At 57.8% G+C, this 22,322-nt stretch overlaps 1 protein-coding gene across 8 annotated transcripts in view; it reads right to left on the bottom strand.

The window, feature by feature from the left end:
- Positions 1-542: 542 nt before the first annotated feature.
- The window catches only part of SHANK3 (SH3 and multiple ankyrin repeat domains 3), a 318,859-nt gene continuing 297,079 nt past the window's right edge, over positions 543-22,322 (bottom strand). For 4 of the 8 annotated variants that reach the window (XM_071734304.1, XM_071734302.1, XM_071734305.1 and 1 more), the window contains one exon: positions 543-6,476. In XM_071734304.1, coding sequence (XP_071590405.1) covers positions 5,933-6,476 — 544 coding nt within the window. In that variant the 3' untranslated portion in view covers positions 543-5,932. Of the gene's footprint in view, positions 6,477-19,356; positions 19,392-19,811; positions 19,830-22,322 lie in introns of those variants that run through there. The other 4 variants (XM_071734307.1, XM_071734311.1, XM_071734308.1 and 1 more) reach the window with 4 other exon arrangements.

Here is a 22,322-nt window from a genome sequence, read left to right on the forward strand (position 1 = left end):
CAGTGGCCCTCGGATCACTTGGTCCCCTGCAGTGGGGAACTGCCACTCAACAGCCCTTGGCAGGGGCGTGACATTTGCTGGTCTGCCCACTGTCACCCTGCATGGACCAGCAGCCACAGGGGGCAGTGGGTGGCCCTAGACCCCCAAGTGCAGCAGGATGTGACCTCAGCCCCCCCCCACTGCCCCTGCCCCTGGAATGGGGCTGTGAGGGGGGGGCATATGAGCACCTGGTTGCCCAGATCTGCCCATGGGTGATCAGTGCTGCCCACAACTGATCTTGGCTGATCATGGTTACCCACAGATGATCTTGGTTACCTACAGCTGATAATGGTTGACCACGGCTGATCATGGTTGCCCACGGCTGATTTTGGTTGCACATGAGTGATCATGGTTGCCCACAGCTGATCTTGTTGCCCATGGCTGCCCATGGTTGCCCATGGCTGAGGCCCAGGGGGTGCTTGGCACATCTCCCTTGAAGGGGCCCTGGAGGCAGCCCCAGGCTGTGGGTTCCAGGATCTGAGAGACACCACAAGACAAAGGAGAGCTTTCTTATAAATTTATTACATAATAATAATAATTAATAATAATAATATAATATAAGAAACATAGATCTCTGTGGGGTATGTGTATCACAACGTCAAGGGCGGGAGGCGAATGGCCGCACCTCCATGACTCTGGAGAAGGAGAAATCTCCTCCGGAAAAAATCCATACAAAAGAAGGGTGAAGTCAAACCGACCCCGTCAAACCAAAAAAGGGGCAAGGGGGGAGCCCAGAGGGGACCCCCGGGGCAGGGAGGGCGCGGGGGGGAGGGCCGTGGGGGCGGGAGCCGGTGTGTGTGTGTGCACATGCAGTGGGGGCAGCGGTGGCTCCGGGGTGACACATGCATGCGGCAGGGAGGGCTGCCCGCCGGCGGACGGACGGACGGACGGACGGATGGATGGAAAACCGGCCCTGGCGCTTGGCCGCTGGCTGGGGAGGGCTGTGGCTGGCCCAGCTCTTCATCCCCCCAGCAGCAAAGCGCTTTGGGACTCGGGTTTCTCTTCTTTTACAGTCAGGATTACAGACAGGAGCTGATGGAGAACAAGGGGTGATGGCCTTAGTCTGGACAAAGGAAAAATACTAACAATTTTTTTTTTTTTTTTTTAGAAAAAAAAAAAAAATCCCCTTCAAAGCAAAAAACAAACAAAACCCCCCCAAAAAACCCAACCCCCCAAAAAAATCTCAAAAAGTGTGTCCCTTTGTACAGCAGGTAACCCAAGTCATTGAGAAGCCATGAGAATCACAGTAAGGAGGGGTCAGGCTCCTGGGGTCGGCTCCTCGCTCACTCCCGCTCCGCCTCCTCCTGGATGGCTTTTCCAAGGGTGTCCCTGGGAGCGGGGGGGCCGCGGGGGCCAGGACTGATCTGGGGCAGGAAAGCACTATCTACACCTGGGGCAAAACCGCTTCTCTTCGGCTGAGAAAACAAAAGTCGAGTGGCAGCAGCTGCGTTGTGGGGGGTGTGGGGTGTGTGTGTGTCCCAGTGCTGTGGGGGGAGCGGGACTGGGGACAAGACCTTGGCTCTCGGGCAGCCCGGGACAAGACCAAGGTGGGGACATTCTCTGGGGCCAATGGCGGTGGAAGATGGAGACCTGGCCCTGGATGGTGCTGGGGACAGGGCTGCCCTGGGGAACAACGTGGGGCATCCCACAAGGTGGGATGTGTCTGGGGTGGGCTCAGGGGGGACAGGGGGGAACACACTGAGGGGGTGGGTGGGGAGAAGTAGAAGCAGGGCAGTGGAAGGAGCTTTGGCAGCACATTTTGTCACCACATTCACCTGGTGACACCGGTGCTGCCAGGGGACAGTGCTGGCTCCAAAGCCCTGAGCCAGGATGGGTGCGGGGGGACAGGGAGCACACAGTGTGGGGCAGGAGGGAAAGGCAGGGCAGGGTGCAGGTGGGCAGCAGACCCAGGCAGCCCCTGGGGACAGGGCGGTGGCACGGTGGGAAGTCGCCTTCTTTGGTGTTGAGGCCTGACCGGGACGAGCCGTGGTGTCCCCCAGGGGGTCACCCAGTGTTTGCCAACACAGGCACGGCTGCAGCTGCTTCATGGAGGAAGCCGGGATGCAGGGCATGGCACGGCACGGTACGGCATGGTACGGCACGGCCGCCAGCTCCGCTGGGGCAGAGCGGTGCATCCACCATTTCCAGCCCTCAGGAGGAGAGAGAATGGGGGATCGGGGAGGAGGAGGAGGAGAAAGGCTGCTCAGAAATGGCAAGAAGGCGTCTGGCTTTCCTGGTCCCAGACCGAGCTTTCTGCAGAGCAGTTGTGCTCTGCAGGCTTCTGGCCTCTTGCGGCAAGAGGCGGGTGCAGGCGGGTCTCTGGGGGCCCCACAAGCAGCTGCAGAAGGGGCAGAGACCCGGGTTCAGCCTGCACTCAGGCCAACACATCGTCACTCCCACCAGCAGCGCCCAGCGCCTGCCCCGAGGGGCTCAGTGGGGCGGGGTGAGGGGCTGCGCTGGACCACCAGGACCTCTGAGGGCCACTACGGACCTCCAGGGTCACCAAGGGGCACTGTGGCCACCAAGGGCCACCGGGGTCAGCGAGGGCCTCTGGGGGCTGCCGGGGTCTGCGTTACCTGCGGGTGAAGGAGCCAGGAGCGTGATGGGGACAAAGTGTGGCAGGGGAGGAGGGGAAAGGAGCGGGGGTGGGCAGGGACGGGCAGGGACGGGCAGGGACGGGGACAGGCAGGGGTGGGGTGGCCATGCAGAGGTCTGGGGAGGAGCCATCAGCAGTGCAGGGGTCTGGCCAAGCCAAAATGCTCCCTGTGCCCACCGTGTCCCTGCGGCAGGACCTGGCCCCAGTGGCCCCAGGGGATGGAGCCTGAGCCGGTCTGTAAGCATGCGGCAGCTGGGGACAAAGCCAGCCAGCAAGGGGACGGTCTGGTGGCAGGCCATGGGCATGCACCAGTGTCCCCACAGCGGCGGGAAGCTCTGGAGCAGCCGGGTAAATGCAATCGCAGGAAATTCTGATGCTCCACGGGTTGAGGAAGAGCCTGAGGGACACTGACAGCCGTGTGCGTGGTAGCAAGTGTCACTCCTGTCTCCCCGCAGGGGTGACAAGGAGCTGGGTGTTCACCCGGTGCTCACCCCTGGACCTGCTGGTGCCACCTCTCCAGGCGCGGAGCTGGGGAAGGGGCATCAGCCAGAGAGGGTCTGGGAGGAGAGGGGAGGTGACAGGGGGACAAAGAGAGGTGACAGCCAGAGCTGGGGGGTCTGGGGTGTCTGAGGGTGCAGGGGCAGCCAGTGGCATAGGACATCTCTGGAGCAGGACCATTTCCAGCCATGCAGGACCATGAGAGCAAGCCCTGGGGTGGAGGGGGCATGCTGGGGGGTAGGGGGCTGAGCTGGGGGGCGAGGGGAGCTCGCTGGGGAGGGTGAGCAGGGGGCAGGGGGGTACCTGGGTCAGCTCATGCTGCTGGTGCAGGAGCACAGTGTAGGGGCCAGCAAGGGGCATTCGAGGGGTGAGGGTGCTGGGTAGGCAGGAGGGGTGAAGGTAGAAGATGGCCATAAGGGGTGGGAGATGGAGATGCGTAGGAGAGGGGAAGGTGGGAGATGGGCAGGATGTGTGAAGGTGGGAGATGCTCCAGAAGGGTGAGGGTGCCAGGTCCAGAGGAGGGGTGAAGGTGCTCAGGGGGTGCCTGGCAGGGTCCATGGGGGTGGGTCGAGGGGATGGGGATCACGGTGGCAGAGGGGTAAGGAGGTGGAAGGGACAGAACCTGCTCTGTGATGTTCCCCTCCAGATGACACTGAACAGTGTCAGTGTCGGCAGAGAGGGGGCTGGGGGTGCCTGGCAGGGCCTGGTGGCACCCAGTGACACAGGCAGTGGGCTCAGACAGAGGCGGTGGCTGCTGTCACTGTTTGGACACCTCTTGGCTGGCCAGGCCCAGGTACAGACCCCAGGGATGGCGTCCAGGAAGGGGGACAGGCTGTGAGCCCCAGGGCCCAGCAGCTTCCGAGAGCTCCGGGTGGAGCCGTGTGGGCAAGAGCCCAGCGAGAGCTCAGGGAAAAGAAGGATCCGTCCTGGGAGGGTCCGGTGTGCCGGCACCGCAGGATCCATCCCAGGAGGGTGGGGTGTGCCGGGGGGGGCTGCTGCCCCCGCCCCAGGCCTGGGCCTTTTCCCTGGCTGAAGGTTGTACAGGTTCGGAGATGTGTGAGGGTCAGAAGGGACCTCCCTGTCCTTCCCTCTAGCACCAGAAGAGTTAATGCCTCTGTGGGGACTCGGCTTTTTGGGAACACCGGTCACCAAGGGTCACCAGGGGTCACCAAGCCACCCCCTCCCAAGCAGGGGCAGGGTGAGGAGGGGGCACGTGGGGCACCGGGCACCACGCTGGGGGACAGGGACACTGGTAATGGGGACACAGGGGACAGGGCTGGCCTGGGTCACTCTGGCTTCCCTGAAGCTGGAAGAGTTGGGACCCTGGTGATGGGGCCAGTGGCACCAACCAGCATGGGAGGGGATGGTGGCCATTGTCCCCTCCAGCAGCCATTGTCCCCTCTGGGAGCAGGGAGGGGAGAGGGACCCAGTGCCTGCCAGCGGCGCAGGGCTTTGGGGTGGTGGAAGCGCCAGCTCTGGGAGTCTCTGCCTGGCGGGGGTGGAAGACTCGGTGTGTCCCAAAAAACCAAGTTTTGTTTTAGCATTTCTAAATCTTTAAAATCCAGAGTGTCAGAAAGGAGCTGTTGTTTTTTTTTTTTTTAGTTTCTTTTTTTTAAAAGACTTTTTTTTTTTAACATTCATTCAGTCAGTCTCTAAAAACTCCCATGAGCTACAGGCGTCCCAGGGGAGGGGTGCGGGCACCGCCTCGCCAGCCTCTCCACAAGTCTAGAGATATATAGACTTAGTAAAATTATAACAAAATCAGGTGGCTATAGCTACTGATATAGATATATAGATATTTGTTCTCTCTTTTCAAATATATAGCTGATTAAAAAGATGCAAAATAAGGATGACTAGGGTGGGGTGGGAATCCTGTAGTTCAGTATCATCTCATGTAGATCATCAGCTGCTCTCTATATAAATGCACGGAGATTATATATTATCCATCAACTTCTCCCCCTTGGAAACAAGACCCCAAACCAAGAGGAAATAAAACACCTCCCTCCCCAACCCTCCCCCCCTCACTGAACGTTGGCAAAGCATTTTCTGCAGGGTGTCCCCAGCCTCCCGCCGCCAGCCCCAAACATGCGTCCATGCGGCCCCAGCCCTTCTCACCAGGCTCCAGCACAGGGTCCCTCCCGTGGGAATTGCTTTTGGGGCTGGGGGCTGCCCGGGGCAGCTCCGGTTGTCACCCAGCCCCAGGTCGGGACCGCCCTGCCTCTGGCACCGCTCCCCGCTGGGCACCGAGGGGACAAAGCCATCTCAGAGCCCGGCGGGGACAAGGCCACCACCACCACGGTGCCTCCTGCCTGCTCTTCCCTACCTGCGTCCCACCGCGCCCGCCGGCTCCGGGCAGACCGGGGGCTCCGTGCCAGGGCCACCTCGGCCTGCCCGCGCCTGGCCGCTCACCCCCTGCCCGGGGAGAGACCACCATCCCCTGCCCGGCTGCCCCCTGGGCTGTCCTGGGGGTGGGCAGGGGGGGTGGCTCAGCCCCACCAGCCCCCGGCGGCGCTGCCGGGGAAGAGCACATCAAGCGATTTACAGGCCGGAGTCTCTGTGAGGAAGAGAACCGAGGATGAATTTCATGCAACATTCCTTGTCCCGGAGGCGTCGCGGGGCCTGGCGGGGGCTGCCCGGGCGGGCCGGGGCGGGGTGGGAGCGGGCGGGAGCCCCCGGGCTCCGCACCCTTCAGTGCAGTGCTCAGAATAGAAAGAGAATCAAAGTGGGTTTTATTGTCTAGTAGAAACGTGTCCCCCCCCCCGTGGTGGCTCTGGAAGAGGCCGGCGCTGCCGGGGACGGTCAGCTGTCTACCAGCTGCTTGAGCGCCCGCTCAATGTTCATCCGGTGCCCGACACGGGTCACCCCCAACTCCACAAAGTCCTCCTTGGTGAGGGCGGGCAGGTGCGTGCCCTCGATCTCATGGTCCTCAAACTTGTCTCGGTGCTCCACCAGATTGATGCTTTCCAGCCAGTCCCCGACGTCGTACTTGTTCCAGAGGTGGAGGGGTTTCTGCATGAAGGGCCGAGGCGGGTGCAGGGTGTGCAGGGGCGGCCCTGGCGAGGGGGATGGGGACGGGGAGCGGCTCCGGGCGCTTACGCTCCTCACCACGAAGCGCACCTCCTTGGGCTCGTGGGGGATGGAGAGACTGGAAGATTTGAGGATGGTGGGAGGGGTCAGGCCGTAGGGCCGGACGGTGCTGAGGGGCTCTGTCCGATCCAGAGCCGGCTTCACGGGGCTGGGGGTACGTCGGGTGACAGGGTAGCGACTGCCAGGTCGGACTGTGTAGGTGGTCCCGGAGCTCCGCTGGGAAATGGTGCTGAGTTCTCCTAAACTACTGAAAAGTCTGCAGAGAGAACGGCACAGCCAGAGAGAGGAGAGAGAGCAGAGGGCAGGGGTGAGGCCGAGGTCCCCAGACACGGGAGCACACACACAACAGACACGGGGGGCTGCCGGGGAGCCCGCCGGGGGACGGGGCTCTGTGGGCTCGGGGGGCTCGGCTCCCACCACGCTGTCCTGCCAGCCCTGCCAGGGCTGCTGGGGGAAAGAGGGTCCAGCAGCTCCAGGATCTCTGGCTCCCAGCCGAGCCTGCCCTACCTGCCACAGCTCTGCAGCTCCTTCAGACCTACAAGGGGGGGATCAGCTCGCTGGCCCACCCCGAGACTTGCTGCAGAAGAAGACCCTGCACCTCGCCCAGCCTTGGCTGCAGCAGAGCCACACTGAAGCCCCCTGAGAACTCCCCTTTCCCCTTGCTAACCAACGTGCTCTTGGGTCCACCATGGACCAGGAGCAAACCGGTGTGCACTGGACAGTCACAGCTGAGGCAGGACAAGAGGAAACCCACCAGCATCTCCTCAGAGTGTGGCACAGGGACTGGAGGACCCTCACACTGCTCTGGGGACAGGAGGACCCTTGTGCCACCCCAAGAGTCTGACTGTCCCCCAGCTTTTCACTGTGGGCCCAGGTAGCCCAGAGGTGCCTGGACCCATCTGCCCCCAAGCACCACACCATGTCCACCCTGGCCAATGCCTGGAGTGGTGGTGGGCATAAAGGGTGGGCAGGGGCAGCCCACAGACACTGTGGGAGCATTTGATGGGAAACAAGCCACTCGTGCTGGGCTCCAGCCCTTCCCTAATGCCAAGATCAGCCCAGGAGATGTTGGGATCTGTTGGGATCTGTGGCTCTGGCTGATGTCACATGTAAGCACAGAAGTGTCACTCACTGCACTCCATGATTTCCAGCACTGCCAGAGACATCCAAACAGAGCAATCCAAGTAGGATTGTTCCTAGGAGGGCTTGGGAAGCATGACCACACTCCAGGGTCTGCCACACATGGACCTCACTGTGGGGTACACAAGAGTCTCCTGATGGAGATGGATGCTTTCCATCCTGCCTGGCTGGGGACAGCACAGAGAACTCAGAACAGTGCCTGAGGAAGAGGCAATCGAGCAGAAGGGTGGGACACAGCACATCCCCCTGTGCTGGGTGACTGACCTCTGGGGCAAGGGGACATCACTAAAGCACTTTGCAGGCACCGTTTCTCTTGAAAAAATGAGGTGGCTTTTCTTCAGTCACAGACAACCTCACCACTCATTGCACCGAGCTGGCCCAGGGGCATCTTTACAAGGTTGTACCTGGTGCTATCAGAGATGTGCAGTGAGAGGAGCGATGCACAAGACCTGGAATCGTACATCCTGCACGGGGGTGAAACCCATGCTGTGCACAACCAACTGGTGAAGACAAGAACAAACTCCTCCTCATTGCCTTCCATGACCTAAACAAGTGCTCTGGGCATGTGAAAAGAAAGTGACTGACCACCTGCCAGGGCAAGAGGAGGCAGGATGGGAACTCAGAGCACACTGAGCTGCCTGGCTCAGCCAGGGAGGTGTCAGGAAGACTCACTGCTGGCCTGGCCCTGCTCCAGGGTCTCCTTCCATAATGGTCTCCTTCCGTGGTTGGACTCAATGATCTTAAAGGTCTTTTCCAACCACAAGGATTCTATGATTCTGTGATTCTACAAGCACTGCTGCTGCTGTGGCTGGGGACAGGGACTAGGGGCTCCCACACTGTCCCTGTGTCCTGCCCAGGGCTCCAGTCTTGGCTCCACAGCAGCCCCTGACAACAGCTGGTGGGGTCTCATCTCCCACGAGGGCTCTCAAAAGGGGTCCATGTCCCACTTCAGGGCCTGGATGATCCCACAGTAGAAGTGCTGCAGACCTGACCTGGCCTGAGTGGGGACAAAGTGGATGCAGCCCTTTGCCACAAGCAATGGCATTACTGGGGCTGGGTGGGTTCTCTCTTTGCTCAACAGTCCATGACCATTCTTGGGCTGTCAATGTCCCTCTGCTTGCCCTCTGAGCTGACAAGTGACATGCACCAGACCTGGTGACACCTGGACGTGATGTTAAGGATCAACTGGTGTCCCAGACTGCTGGCACAATGCGATTTGGTGTCCCCTGCTGCTCTCCAAGCTCTGTCCTCCTGCCTCAGGTTCCTGCTGGGACAGATGAACACACTGAAAACCTGCTGCTGGCAAGAGGAACCCCAGGGCTGCAGTCAACAACATCCACCATGGCCACAGCTCTGTGAGGGGATGAGCACTGATCATCTCTTAGAGAAATGTCCCCAAGAGTATCAGCACAGCCCAAACGTGCTGGGCTGATCCTGCTCTGGGGGTTCAGGCATGTTTCCTTCTGTTCCTTTTTCTCCCACCTTGGCACAGAAAGCCGGAGGGTTATAAATGTAGGATGAATCACACTGGGGAAGCACCACCAGAAGAGAAGAGCTCTGTGACCTTGAGAGCTGAGGTACAAGGACCAGCACGAGGAGTGACGGCAGAGCGCAGTCCTGCCAAGGAGCTCAGCTCAAAACTGGGGGTGCTGCTGGGGAGAAAGTTCTGGGTCTGCTGATGGACCCCAGGAGGGGGTGACCCTAGGGGACCAGGTGGCACCAATGTGGCCATGGAAAAGCAAAATAAGCACGGCAAGACCCAAGGTGTGTCCTCATGGACACGAGGATGCACGTCACCACAGGAGGCACCGCTACGCTCTCATCTGAAATTCTGAGCTAGGTCTGTCTGGTCAGTGGTGTCCAGAAAAGGTGAAAGTCAAGAGGAATGATTGTGGACATGTCAGTTGGTGTGACAAAGGCTTGTGTAACTTGCCCGAGGTGCGTCAGAGGGGGAACAGCTGCTAGAGACTGAAAGGAGAAGAGAGACCAAAGCTGGAGGGTACTGAGCCCCCACGTCACCAGCACACATGCTCTGGAGAGCAAAAGCATGGCACCAAGCTGGGAAGCTGGGAGCCCAGGAGGCATTTTGGGTGGCCCTACCAAACAAGGACACAGCTAGAGCAATGCACAGGGATGAAGCCACAGCCCTTGCCTCATGGCAACCAGCCATGGAGTCACTGAATATTCCCCTTCCCTGAGGCTTGGACAACACCACCAAACAGGTCTGTCCTCTGCAGGGCACTGGCTCGGGTGCAGCTGACAATATGGTGCTGGTCCTCAGCACCTTCAGCAGCTCCTCTGCTGACCCCTCTCTGCTGCAGACAGCCCCAAGTCTCTGGTGTCCTGTCCAGCTCTGGAAGACGACCATGATGGATCACCAGCTCAGTTCCTTGCTCCCAGGCACTTTGTTCTGCTTTGAAGCCACTCAAGTGTTCCTGGCTGTGACCATCCACGAGTGTCACCTCCCCACAGTGTCCCTTCCAAGGACTGGTATGTGATACACAGCAACAGCATCTGCTCCAAGGATTTCTTCCTGAATCACTGCTCCTCCTTAAGGCAGGATCCTGTCGGCATATCCCATCCCACCAGAGGAATGCATGTGGCCAAGAGGACTGTGGCTTTGTGAGCACTGTGCGGTTGTCCTCTTCTCCTCTAGGCAACATTAGGTCAGGGGAGCTGTGGGGCTCAATAAGATAAATGAAACTCTTTATTTTCTGTTTTCTGTTCCTGGTGGGGTCTCAGCAGCTCTAATCCAGGGCTGCCTTCAAGTTTGTCTTCTCCATACCCATGAAATACAGCTTCTGGATTTGATTTCAAACCCAGAGCTCAGTGGCAGCAGATTCAGCACCAGCAGATCCATTGCCTCGGATGTTGCTTCTTTGATGTCACCAGGGAAACCCATCTGTGGAGAGGCAGAGATGAGGACTGATGGTGCACCAGAGCACATGTGTGGGCCTGACTGGAACTGGCAAAGAAGAACAGGTCCCATGAGACAGCAGCTTGATGAAAATGGACCTTCTGACCAAAACAGGAGGGATTACGTGTTGGTAGGACAGCTAATGAAGCCTTCTGGGAATACTTTTACAGAAAGCATTAATGAGCAGTTTTTCAGAATGAGTCACTGATGGATGAGGTTCTTCCTTTGAACTCTGAGGCTCAGTCCAAATTTCTTCAAGAGTATCAGAGTGAGGAGAGATTCAGCAGCAGAGGTAACCACTTCTGATCATTCCAAAGAGAAATGCTTCACTCTTGCTCTGCAAGTCTTTCCTCTTACTGCTTCTGGTTTCCAGGTGTTTCCATCATGGCCTTCAAAAGCATCTCTACTGCTTTCCATCAGAACTGCAGAAAGGACTCACTTCCTGGGATAAGCAGCCTTCACCAACCAACAGGTGAGACACAAGGCCACCCTTGTGCTGCTCCATCAGTGCTTGGTCCACCCAAAGGCATCACCAAGGGCATTGCCAGTGGGTAAAGATCATCCTCCTCCTCTCAGCACTTGCCAGGCTACTCCTGGAACACTGTATTCAGTTCTGGTCCCTGTTCTACAAAAAGATGTGGACAGGCTGGAGAGGGTCCAGAGAAGGGCCACAAAGATGAACCAAGGCCTGGGAAGCCTTTGAGCTTTGAGGGGAGCACATTCTGGTGCTTGAAGGGTGGCAGATGGAGACTTCCTTTTACAAGTCACATGGAAAGGATGAGGTGTGATGAGCACAAATGACTCCTGAGGACATCCCAACTGTACACAAGAGGAACATTTTTCAGAATGAGAAGACTCAGCCATTGCAATGACCTCCCCAGGGAACGGGGTGGATTCCCCACAGCTGGATACTTCTAAGACTTGGCTGGACAGGGAGCAGGTGCCCACCAGGTGTGAGGTGGATGCACTGTGCAGAAGAAGGGCTCTCACCCAAGCCAATCTAATTTCGTGCTGACATTTTTCTTAGGACTTCCACGAGGGCAGAAGAACCCAGCACCACCGAGTTCTTCCCTCACAGAAGGAAACAAAGGGACATGGAGAGGGAAAGCTGTCACACTGCCAGGGTTAATGGAGACATTCTGCCCCTCCTGAAGGCCACCCAGTGACTCCACCAGCAGCTGGAGGGCTGGCAGTGCTGAAGATGCACCTGAAGATGAACACAAGAATGAGCAGAAGAAAGCTGTGGGATTTCGTAGCTGCACTACTGCACACACTCTCCTGAACAGAAATAAATGCAGGAGCTGCAGGCAGTGCTTCCACATGAAGTGCTGCAAGCCAGGCAGCTCCGATCCTGCAAAGATCTTGTGCTCTTGAACACGTTGGACTTGCAATGCCCAGACAGCTCTGCAGCACTCAACATCTGCAACTGCTCCAGGGTTTCCCCAAAGAGCTTTCAGAGGGTCAGAGACTCAATGAAGGGGCACAGCAACCCTGCTGGCCATGAGCTATGAAGCTGATTTCCTCTCCAAGCATCTGATGGGCTGCACAAGCACAGCAGCACCATCTTGTCCCTTCAGGCATCAAACAGCTCTGCTGCAGCAGCCCAGACTCATGTGCCACCTGCCTGGGAACCCTGGATAAACCTCCCAAACCTCCAGATTCTGACCCAACAACATTGCCCATGGAAAGGTAGGTGCTTGTTCTGGGGAGAACTCAGAAGCAGGACGTGTCTCTACCCTTCTTCTAAGAAGGATGGCTCCTTTGGACCAGGCTGCAGGTCTGTTCCCTTCAGGAAGCTGACCAGCAGGAGTGCCAGAAGAGCTCAGGTGTATAACCTGATGATTTGGTGTCTGGGGAACAGCCTGGGTGGCACTGGGCTAGAAAGTCTTGGGGCACCCTGTGGTGTGGGTGAGCCAAGGGGCACTCGGACAGAGGGAGGAAAAGGGGGGGAATCTGCAGGGGCTTCACCTCAGTCTGGCTCTCCAGCAAGGCAGCTGCACCTCGACTGTGCTGGGTTCAGCACGCTTGGACATCAGTGAGGAGAAAGCTCAGCATCCAGAGGACAATCCTTCTGCTTTTCCTTCCACAGCCCATCAGGTTGTTATGGCAACCAACATGCTTAGCCTAAGCCTAATTTCTGGCAAGTGGCAGCCCTCCAGTGATGCCCATCTTGGCTGGAAGCCACTGTAACACCCCAGGAGCTCCTGTCCTCCAGGATGAGGTCCTGGGGAATGCCAAGCTGGCCAGCCTGAGACCAATTGATGGGAAGATGATGGAGTAAATCCCTCTGGAAACCATTTCCAAACACACTGAGGACAAGCAAGTGCCCAGGAGTAGAAAGCATGGCTTTCAAAGGGGGCATCAAGCCTGACAAACCTAACAGCCTTCTCCAATGACCACACTGGTGGGTGAGGGGCAAGCAATGGATTTTGTTTTGCTTGGCTTGAGCAAAGCTTTCAAAAGCATCTCCCTCAACATTCTCATTGACAGTCTGGTGAAGTAGGGGCTGGACAAGTGGAAGGTGAAACTGATAGGGAACTGAGTCAGAGACCCCTTGCTGCAGGGGTTGGTACTGGGACCACGACCTCCCAGTGTCTTCATTAGTTCCTTGGACAATGGGGCTAAGGGTGTCCTCAGCAAGTGTGCAGATGACACAAGTGGCTGAGACACCCAAGGGGGGTGCTGTCCCCCAAAGGATCCCCAAAAGACTAGAGGAACCATCCAAGAGCAAGATCATGAGGTTCCACAAAGGGAAACAGAAGTTCTGCACCTTGAGAAGGTGGGAGCAACCCCACCCACCAGTAGGTGCTGGGGCTGACCAGCTGGATAGTGTCTTTTCAGAGAAGGAGCTGGGGTGGTGGCAGACAGCAAGGGCTGCCCAGTGCCACAGAGACACAGGGACCTACTGGAGAGAGTCCAGTGAAGGGTCACAGAGATAATGGAGGTAGTGGAGAACCTGACACAGGAGTGGGGACTGCTAACGCTGGAGAAGATTTAAGAGGACCTCATCCACATGTGTAAATATCTGACGGGGGAGTAAAGAAGGGCACAGATGGACCCATGGGAATTCCACTGAAGGTACAGAATCCCCCATTCACTGTGTGGGGGACCCAGAACTGGGTTGTCCTGTGAGGTGGTGGAGTTCCCATCCCTGGAGATACTAAAAACCTGACTGGGCAATGTCCTCAGTGGCCCAGTTTGAGTAGGGAGGATGACAACAGGAACGGCCTCAAGTTGTGCCAGAGGAGGTTTAGGTTGGAGCTGGGGAAGAATTTCTCCCTGGAAAGGGTTGTCAGGGCCTGGCCCAGGCTGCCCAGGGCAGGGCTGGAGTCCCCATCATCCCTGCAGGGGTTTCAGAGCCCTGGAGATGTGGCTCATGGTTTAGTGGACGTGGTGGTGTGTTGGGAAACTGTCTGGAAGAAAACAGACATGTGAGCAATCCTGACTCTTTAGCTTTAGGCCTTAAGACCCAGTTGCAAGGTTACTGAAAGATGAGCTATGGGAAAAAGATAAGGGAGCTGGCAGTAGAAAAGAAGAATAACAGGATAATGAGGTAGCCAGCAGAAGTTCTGTGAGAACAGAATTTGTGTCCAAGATATAGCCACCTGCAAGATATCGTTATATAAACAAAGGCTCTATATAAAGCGAGTGTCCACTGTTAATAAACGACTTCACTTTAACCATATTGGTGACTGCGTGTCGTCCTTTAAGCCTCCGCGGATTTTCTTCCTACAGTGGTGTTGGGTTGATGGTTGGACTTGATGATCTTAGAGGTCTTTTCCAGCTGATTCTATGATTCAGTGTTCTCCAGGGGTCCCTGCCAACCTCAGCCTTTCTGTGGGTCTGTGAACTCAGACAAAGGAGAACCAGCCCAGCCAAGAGCAAATGTCCCAGTGATGAAGCAGCAGCTGGTGTGAGTAATTATGATGGGTTGTTCCTTTTGGATGGAGCTTCACGTCTTTATGGAGTGAGTGCTTGAGCTGATAGACCTTCCTCCAGTCAGCATCCTTAGCCTTCTCTGGGCGCATGAAACCAGCAACCTGCTCCTGCAGCACCATCAACATCTGACCTTCCCTGCCAGCCCCCCCTCCAGTGACACCTTTCTCTCCTCACCACCTGCAGAGCAAAGAATGCTGGAGGCATGGGGGACATGGCAGCATCAGATGCCCACGATTCATGGGGACTGGGCACTCTGGGCTCCAGAATTCAGCTTTTGCCCTCAGATGCCCGACTCCGAACATTTATTCACACTGAACCTTCGCTGCACTCCTGCAAGTCACTCATCTGGCTTGGTTAGTTTCTCCCTAGCTCTTCACTGTCCTCTCCAAGTTCAATGTCCCCCAGAACTGCATGCTTCCTGCAAATCATGGATCCACATCGATCATCACAGAATCATCCAGGTTGGAAAGGACCTCTGAGATCATCAAGTCCAACCTTAATCCACTACCACTGTGGCTACCAGACCATGGTACTGAGTACCATCATGGTGGTTCCCATTCAGTTAAGAAATCTATGAAATGCAATGGCAGCCTAACACACAATACCTGACTGACTGCTGTCACCTTTTTTCCATAATGAAAACTAACAAGCTACTCTGACCCTTAATTTCTGGTATTTTTTCTCTGTAAAATGTGTCCAGACTGAAGCCTCAGCTCTTGCTCTGAAGGAACTCCTCAATACGAGCAGTCCCTCTCCTTTACTGCCAGTGCTCAGCTCCAGGCTGGAACCAGAACCTGCTGACTTTGCTCCTGAGATGGCAGCAGAGCTCAAATCTGCCCAGAGACATTTTCCCAAGCGTGTCAAGTGAGGAACAACCATGGCTCCTTCCAGCCCAGCATCCTCAGGTGCAGAGCGTGTTCAGCTCAAGGCTCATCACTATGTCCAACCACTGGTGAGACAACAAACCATGGACAATCCACCTGTAATGTTCTGCCTGGTGAGGAGAGGGCAGAGGTGCCCAGAGTGTTCCTGGGGCAGTGTGGGGTGTGGAGCACACCAAGGTCCCCCCGAGGGAGCCCAGACCTGCCAGCACTGCAGAAGTGGAAGATGCTCAGGGCCCTTGAGGAGCCTCCAGAGGACAACCCTCTCTGCCTGAAGTTCATGCACCATGGACACCTCTGCACAGACACTGCTGAGCTGGTGGCTCCTGCAGCCCCGTTGTGCAGCGGTGCAGAAGAAGGGGGGCAGGGACTTCTACATCAAGGGAGTGAAGTTCTTCTGGATTCCCTCAGCCTGCTGGGATCTGACATCCTTCTGCTTATGGCAAGAGCCACCATGGGAGGAAGCCCTAGAACTAGCTTAGACAGCATCTTCCCTGACTCAGGGGAAGACAGGGATCTGAGAACACCGATTCCTACAGCTCAGGGAGAAGGTGAAGGCACAGCCACTGGTGGGGTGAGCCTGTTCAGCTCTGTGCTGCCACTCGGACATTCGGCAACAGACCCACGAGTCAGAGAGTGAGGTTTGACAAACCCTGGTACCAGATCTGTGGGAGCAGCAGCTTGCAGATCACCCTTGGGGCCTCGGGAGCGACCATGGGGAGCACGGTTTGCACTACAGCAGGAGACAATGACTTCTAAAAATCAGAGCAACACAGAAAGTCCCCTCAGCCATGAGTTCCTGCACGGCACAGCATGGGGACAGGGGGGCTCTGCACTGCTGGGACAGCCCCTGTGTGCCATGGTCAGGAGAGCAGATCCCACCACAGCAGAGCCTGGCAGCCTGGGGCCAAGCCTGGCCTGGGCTGCAGCATCACTGGGGATGATGAGGAGGGGACTCAGCCGTGGCCAAGGAACACCACCAGACACAGAAAACACTGATGATGAGACACTCCAGTGGGGATGGGAAAACAAATGAGAGGGTGGAAGGCAAAGGCCAGAGGCCATGGATGGAAAAGAAGGCACGTATGTCAGGCTGGAAGATAATGCAGACCTGACTGCAGCAACAGGGAAAGGACAACCTGTCCATCCCAGCTCTGGAGGCCCCCAAGGCAGAGCAGTCAGCTCTGGGGACACTCCTGGGAAAGCCTGAAGGGACAACCTGTGGGTGTGAAGCTCTGCATCTGAGGAACACCTGAGACTGACCCGGAGGAAGCTGCACCAGGTTTAACAAATGATGTTCTAGATTCCTATCTACCACTTTAAGCAGAGTAAGACAAACCCCTGCAGAAAGTGATGGCACTTGTCACGTTTCACCTCACTATGGGAGGACAGAGTTGAAGATCTAAGCAACAGGATGGCATCACTGATGAAGCCACTGCTCCTGCTGCAATTAATTTACCCTCTCCTAGCAATTAACAGTTTTTCTGTTCTTTACTGATTCCTTCCTGTGGGACCAGGGCCCAGCCCTGCAGCAGAGCCACTGCTGGATGAGGAGCCATAAACTTGGGATCGTTCCTTGGGCTGATGAGGGGACACAGCACGTGTGTGGGGACAGGACCTAGGGCAGGAGTACTGCCCCTCACCAGGGGCCCTGGGCAGCATCAGAGGGTGCTGTGCCCCTCTCCTGCTGTTTCTCTCTGTCTGTATTTCTCTGTCCCCCTCTCCTGCAGGTGTTTCCCAGCTCCTGGGGCCAGACGGGGTGGCTGCAGTTCACACCGAGAGCTGGGCAGGGATCTGGGCACAAGGGAAACAATGTCCAAGGCTGTCAGACAAACAGGGATGGGAACATCAGCTGATGGTCACAGTCAGTCAGATGGTGCTGGACGGGAACAGGCACGGCCATGGTCTGAAAGGCTGGCTCAGCAGAATGGGGACAAGGTGGCTCAGATTCAGGGCAGACATTGACCATTCCCAAACACCCACTGGGGCTGCCACTGGGGCAGCATCTGAACATGGTGGGGGACTCCTCTGCTCCACTCTGGGGTCCCCATCAGCAGAAGGACACGGAGCTGTTGGAGCCAGTGCAGAGGAGGCCCTGGAGCTGCTGGGAGGGCTGGAGCAGCTCTGCTCTGGAGCCAGGAGGAGAGAGTTGGGGGTGTTGAGGCTGGAGAAGAGAAGGATCCCATGGGGAGACCTTAGAGCACCTTCCAGTGCCTGAAGGGGCTCCAGGAAAGCTGGGGAGGGACCTGGGGCAAGGGCCTGGAGGGATGGGACCCTCCGAGGGGGAAGGGTTTCCATCTGCAAGAGGGGAGACGAAGAGGAGATCTTGGGCAGGGAGGGAGGGAGGGAGAAATTGTTTGGGGTGAGGGTGCTGAGCCCCTGGGTGCCCAGGTTGCCCCCAGAAGCTGTGGCTGCCCCATCCCTGGCAGTGTCTCAGGTCAGGTTGGATGGGGCTTGGAGCACCAAGGCTGGTGGGAGGTTTCTCTGTCTATTATGACCTTTAAGATCTCTTCCAACCAAACGCATCCTGTGATTCCATGAGCTATGAAGACAGTCCGAGCAGACTAACTTTTCCCCATCTTGACCCAGCACAAAGCTGCAGGATGAGCCACGTGCTGCAGCACCAACATGGGTAACAGACCTCCCTCGGGTGCAACCTTCACCTCTCACTCTGTGACACCAGCAATGGGACTGAATGCATGAAGACATGGGCAGATGCAATGAGATGGACCCTCCCACCACTGCCCACACCACTTGCTGAGGTCTGAGCCTCTCTGTCCAAGCAGCACTCCTGCTCAGCCGGACCCAGGGCTCTGTAGCCTTTAGCAAAAGGACCACCAGAAGGATCCAAGTGGGCCAGATGGCTCCTGAGTCCCCCACACCTCTGCTCAAACCAGCCCGGGACCGGAGCAGAGCTGATCCCAGGGGAGGCATCGGCGTGGCTGTCTGGATAGTGGCACAAGGCCACCGCTGGCCCCCTCGGCTGTGCCGGGATGGGCCCCGTCCCGTGGGTCCTGGGGAGGGGATGCAGCCTCGGAAATTCAGCACTTGGCAGAAAATGACAAGTAAAAATCAAACATGAGACTGTGCCCACGCAGAGCTCTGGGCACACACGTGGAAGCAACACAGATGTAGGCAGCTACATCACACACACTACAGCTAAAACACTGGACAGACGGACATGGGAGAAGCACAACCAAGAGCACACACTGGCCATGCACACCGGGGAAATTCTCCTGGGGGGCACCTGGGTCAGGGGCACATGCCACAGCTCAAAGCCTCCTGTGCCCACCCAGGCCAACCGGTCACTTCCTGGGGACACAGGGAGACCCTGCACGGGGGTCAAGTGACCTCCTGCAGGCAGGAACCACCCCACTGCCTGGTTCAGCCTGGTGAGTCCACAGAGCACTGACCACGGGCTCAGTGCCCCTGGGGGTAACTGAGACCTGCTGGGGACACAGGATGAGGATCTAGACCAGCAGGGACATCTCCAGAGGCTGTTGTTAACCATCTGGGAGAAGAAGGGGCCTTGGGTCAGCACTCATCCATGGCTTGAGTCTGGGCTGACAGTGGGGACATGCTAGGTCACCTGCTATGGGCCACCAGGCTGGAGCTCCTTGGGCTCCCCAGGTGCCTGCTGGAGGGCAGCCCTGCCCTGGCCAGCTCTACCCCTGCCTGGGATGGCTGCACGAGCTCTGGGTGACCCAGTGCAGGATGCTGCCTCCACTGTCTCATGGGATGTGGGCTCCAGGTGACCCAGAGAAACCATGAACCAGGGGAGGGGCATCAACTGCACCAGGAGAGCTGCTGGGGCTCAGAGAGGGAACGCTGCCTCCTGGGGATGGATGTGTCCTCCCTTTCCTGGGATATCTTCCCCCCTCTCCTGGGATCCCTTCCCACCCTTGTAGGGGTCTCTCCCACGGGTCTGACTTGCCCCAAGGGGTCCCTGTCCCTGCTCAGCCCTTGCTGGATGTCCCCAGGCCAGCTGTGACAGGGGCGGATGGTCTCATGCAGGCCACGGTACGGACCCCGTGGCATCCCGAGGGAATTTCCTCAGCGGTCACCTCCGGAGCAGCAGCACATGACACCACAGCACAGGGACACCAACATGCTACCGGGGACACGGGGGTGGCAGGGGACACACACTGACAGGGCAGAGCAAACATTGCTGCCCGCTCCGGGCCAGCCGGGGGGTGGGAGAGCGGGGAGAGGAGGTGGGTGGGCTCTGGGGGCTGTGGGATGGGAAGATGCTCACTTACACAACTCGCCCACCCTCCGGAGGCCAGAGGCGGTTCTAGACAGAGCAGCGCGGACATGCAGATGGAGAGCAGGAAGAGAGGCAATGAGAGAGAATGTTAATGTCAGCTCTGGTCCGGGGCGGCCACGAGGCGGAGCGGAGCAAACGGACTCGGTCAGCTCGGCACCGAACGGGGAGGGGGACGGGGCCCCACAGTGCTGGAGAGGAGACTCGGCCATGGGGGTGCAGGGCTGAGCCCCCCGGCAGCTCTGGGGAAGGGGCGATCCCGGGGGGCAGCCAGGGCACCTGGGAAATGGCTGACACGGGGGCTCTGGGGGGTCGGGAGGTTCCACGCCGGCCAAGGATCCGCTGGTGTGATTACTACAGCAAATGGGATATCGGAACCACATGGATTCGGCAGCCAAAGCCTGAAGGATTCGGCAGAGCTGTTTGTGAGGGCTGGGAGGAGAAGGGGGAGACAGGGAGGGGAGGGGGCTGGGAGTCGGGAAGGGCAGAAGAGGGAAGGGGGGGGAAACAACATATGCATGAGAAATAATGCCCCCCAGTAAGAACAAGAACAAGTGGCAAATACAGTTCAGCACGGGTTCTGACCTGACCCGACAGCCGTGTTAGGTGGTTTTGCTTTAGTGACTGTGAGAACAACAGCTACAGCTGCAGGGAGGTGAACATCATCAGAGCCTTGCAGGTGAGTTAGTGCTTCCCCGAGGGGACAATCACAGTTCCTCTGCCACCCAGCCTGAGGGGACAATCATGGTTCCTGTGACACCCAGTCTGCTCCAGTCCCCCGCTGAGCTCTGGCCCAAAGCTGGAAGGGAACAGTCACCCTTTGCTGTCCCCTCAGCAGGAGGGACATGGGGCAGGTCCTCACAGGGGCAAGAGGGACCTTGCACCCATTGCCTGGGTGCTGGGCTGCTCTGCTGAGCTTCCTAAACCTTCTTGGCATGGCTAAATCCCTTGGCTGGGGCTCTGGCAGGAGGAGGAGGAGGAGGAGAAGGAGGAGGAGGCATCATCTCCTGGCCCCTCCTTGGGCAGAGGGTCCTCTTCCCCTGGTCTGCAGTGCCCTGTGCCGGGTGCTGGCAGTGATGGTGGGGCTGGCATGGGGACTATGGACACCAAACCAGCACTGCTTCAGTGCTTTTAGCCCTTTTCTGCAGGTGAAGCACATGGAGGGGACCTGGCCAAGGGCAGACCTCAGTGTGTCAGGCAGAGGACCGAGCCCAGGGCCAGCCCAGGAATGCATGGTTATCCCCTGGGGAAGAGCAGGCACCTCCAGGGACAGTGTCTTGGCTGTGTCACCACGACCAACTTGCTAGGCTGGAGGAGTGATGTAGAAGAGCAAGAGAACTTGAAAAGACTTTGAAGGCTGTCCCTCTCATGCTTCTTCACACAAGAGGATCTCTTAACTACGGTTTTGCTTGGGCAGTTCTGCAGAGGGGGCTGTAACAGTTAGAGTCTGTCAGCCAGGAGCTCTCTCCTGTGCTCCACTGTGGAACAGAATCAGGATCAAACCCGGGTGTCAGTGACTCGACAGCGAGGGATGGCAGGACTGGAGCAGTACAGACCTACGAGCTGATATTCCTTAACTAACGTCACATCTCTGGTTGCAGCAAGCCTGCTTTGTCCTCCTCTGATCTCTTCTGTGTAGGAAAAGGAAATTTAGGGCTAGTATCCACAGGAGACTCCTGGCCTCCAGGCGTGCTGCCCCTGGGGCTCTCCAAACCCATCTCCTCCCGAGCTCTGCGTGCAGAACCGCTCCAAGGGAGACCGCAGCCTTCCCAGGTGGCTGCTCTGCCTCCTGCTTGGTGATGAGAGAACTCAAGTCTGAACGGGTCCCTTCCAAGAGGAAAAGCCCTTCCTGTGTGTCTCTCCGGAGCCCTGAAGGGCTCAGCCCTCACAGCTCTGCTCCTGCCATACACCAGCTGCATCGTGGTACCTTCCCAGAGCGGGGGTCAGCAACGAGTGAACCCTGCAGGCTTTACCTCCCCCTCCCTCAGGGCCCTTTGGCACCAACACTGTCTTGGTGAGACCCAGGGCTTCTCACCGAGGTGTGGACAACCCCTCACCATCCTCTCCAGTCTCGCCCTGGCCAAGCAGGAGGCAGAGTCACAGTTTGCTCTTCTACTCACTGCGGGGGGATGAGGGGATGAGCTGTGGTTAGTAGATGTTAGTGACGGGATGGGGTGAAGGCAGCTGTGCTTGCAGTGACACGGACACATGCTGGGACCTGCTACTCACAATACCCCTGTCTCCTTGTAGGCAAAGCATGTCAACATCAAAAAACACCCGGAGCTGGTGTTGGGCCAGGTCAGCCCTGAGCCAGGGGAACATTTCCTTGCAGTTGGTGCTCTCCCAGTGGGCACATTTTCACAGCACTCTCCAGCAACTCCTGTTTTTCCAACCCCCCCTCAGCTGAGCTCCACCAAACTGTGACTCCCTGCACCCTGGCTGTCTGCAGGGACAGGGGAACCAGGGCAGCACCTGAGCCTTGCAGGGACTCACAGGCTTTGTGGCCATTAACAACTCAGGGAGGGGGATGTCCTGCTGGATGTGGCCAAGGGACACTGTGGTCACCTGCCCAGGGGCATCATCCTCCCAGCACACCAATCTGGGGGCTCCTGCTGGCACCCTGCCCAGGACTGGAGCAGCTCTGCTCTGGAGCCAGGCTGAGAGAGTTGGGGGTGTTGAGGCTGGAGAAGAGAAGGCTGCAATGGGGAGACCTTAGAGCACCTTCCAGTGCCTGAAGGGGCTCCAGGAAAGCTGGGGAGGGACTTGGGACAAGGGCCTGGAGGGATGGGACCCTCTGAGGGGGAAGGGTTTCCATCTGCAAGAGGGGAGATGAAGAGGAGATCTTGGGCAGGGAGGGAGGGAGAAATTCTTTGGGGTGAGGGTGCTAAACCCCTGTCCTAGCACAGCCCATCCCTGGCAGTGTCTCAGGTCAGGCTGGATGGGGCTTGGAGCCCCCTGGGC

This window comes from Heliangelus exortis, chromosome 1, assembly GCF_036169615.1.
Source record: "Heliangelus exortis chromosome 1, bHelExo1.hap1, whole genome shotgun sequence".
NCBI classification, from domain to species: domain Eukaryota; kingdom Metazoa; phylum Chordata; class Aves; order Apodiformes; family Trochilidae; genus Heliangelus; species Heliangelus exortis.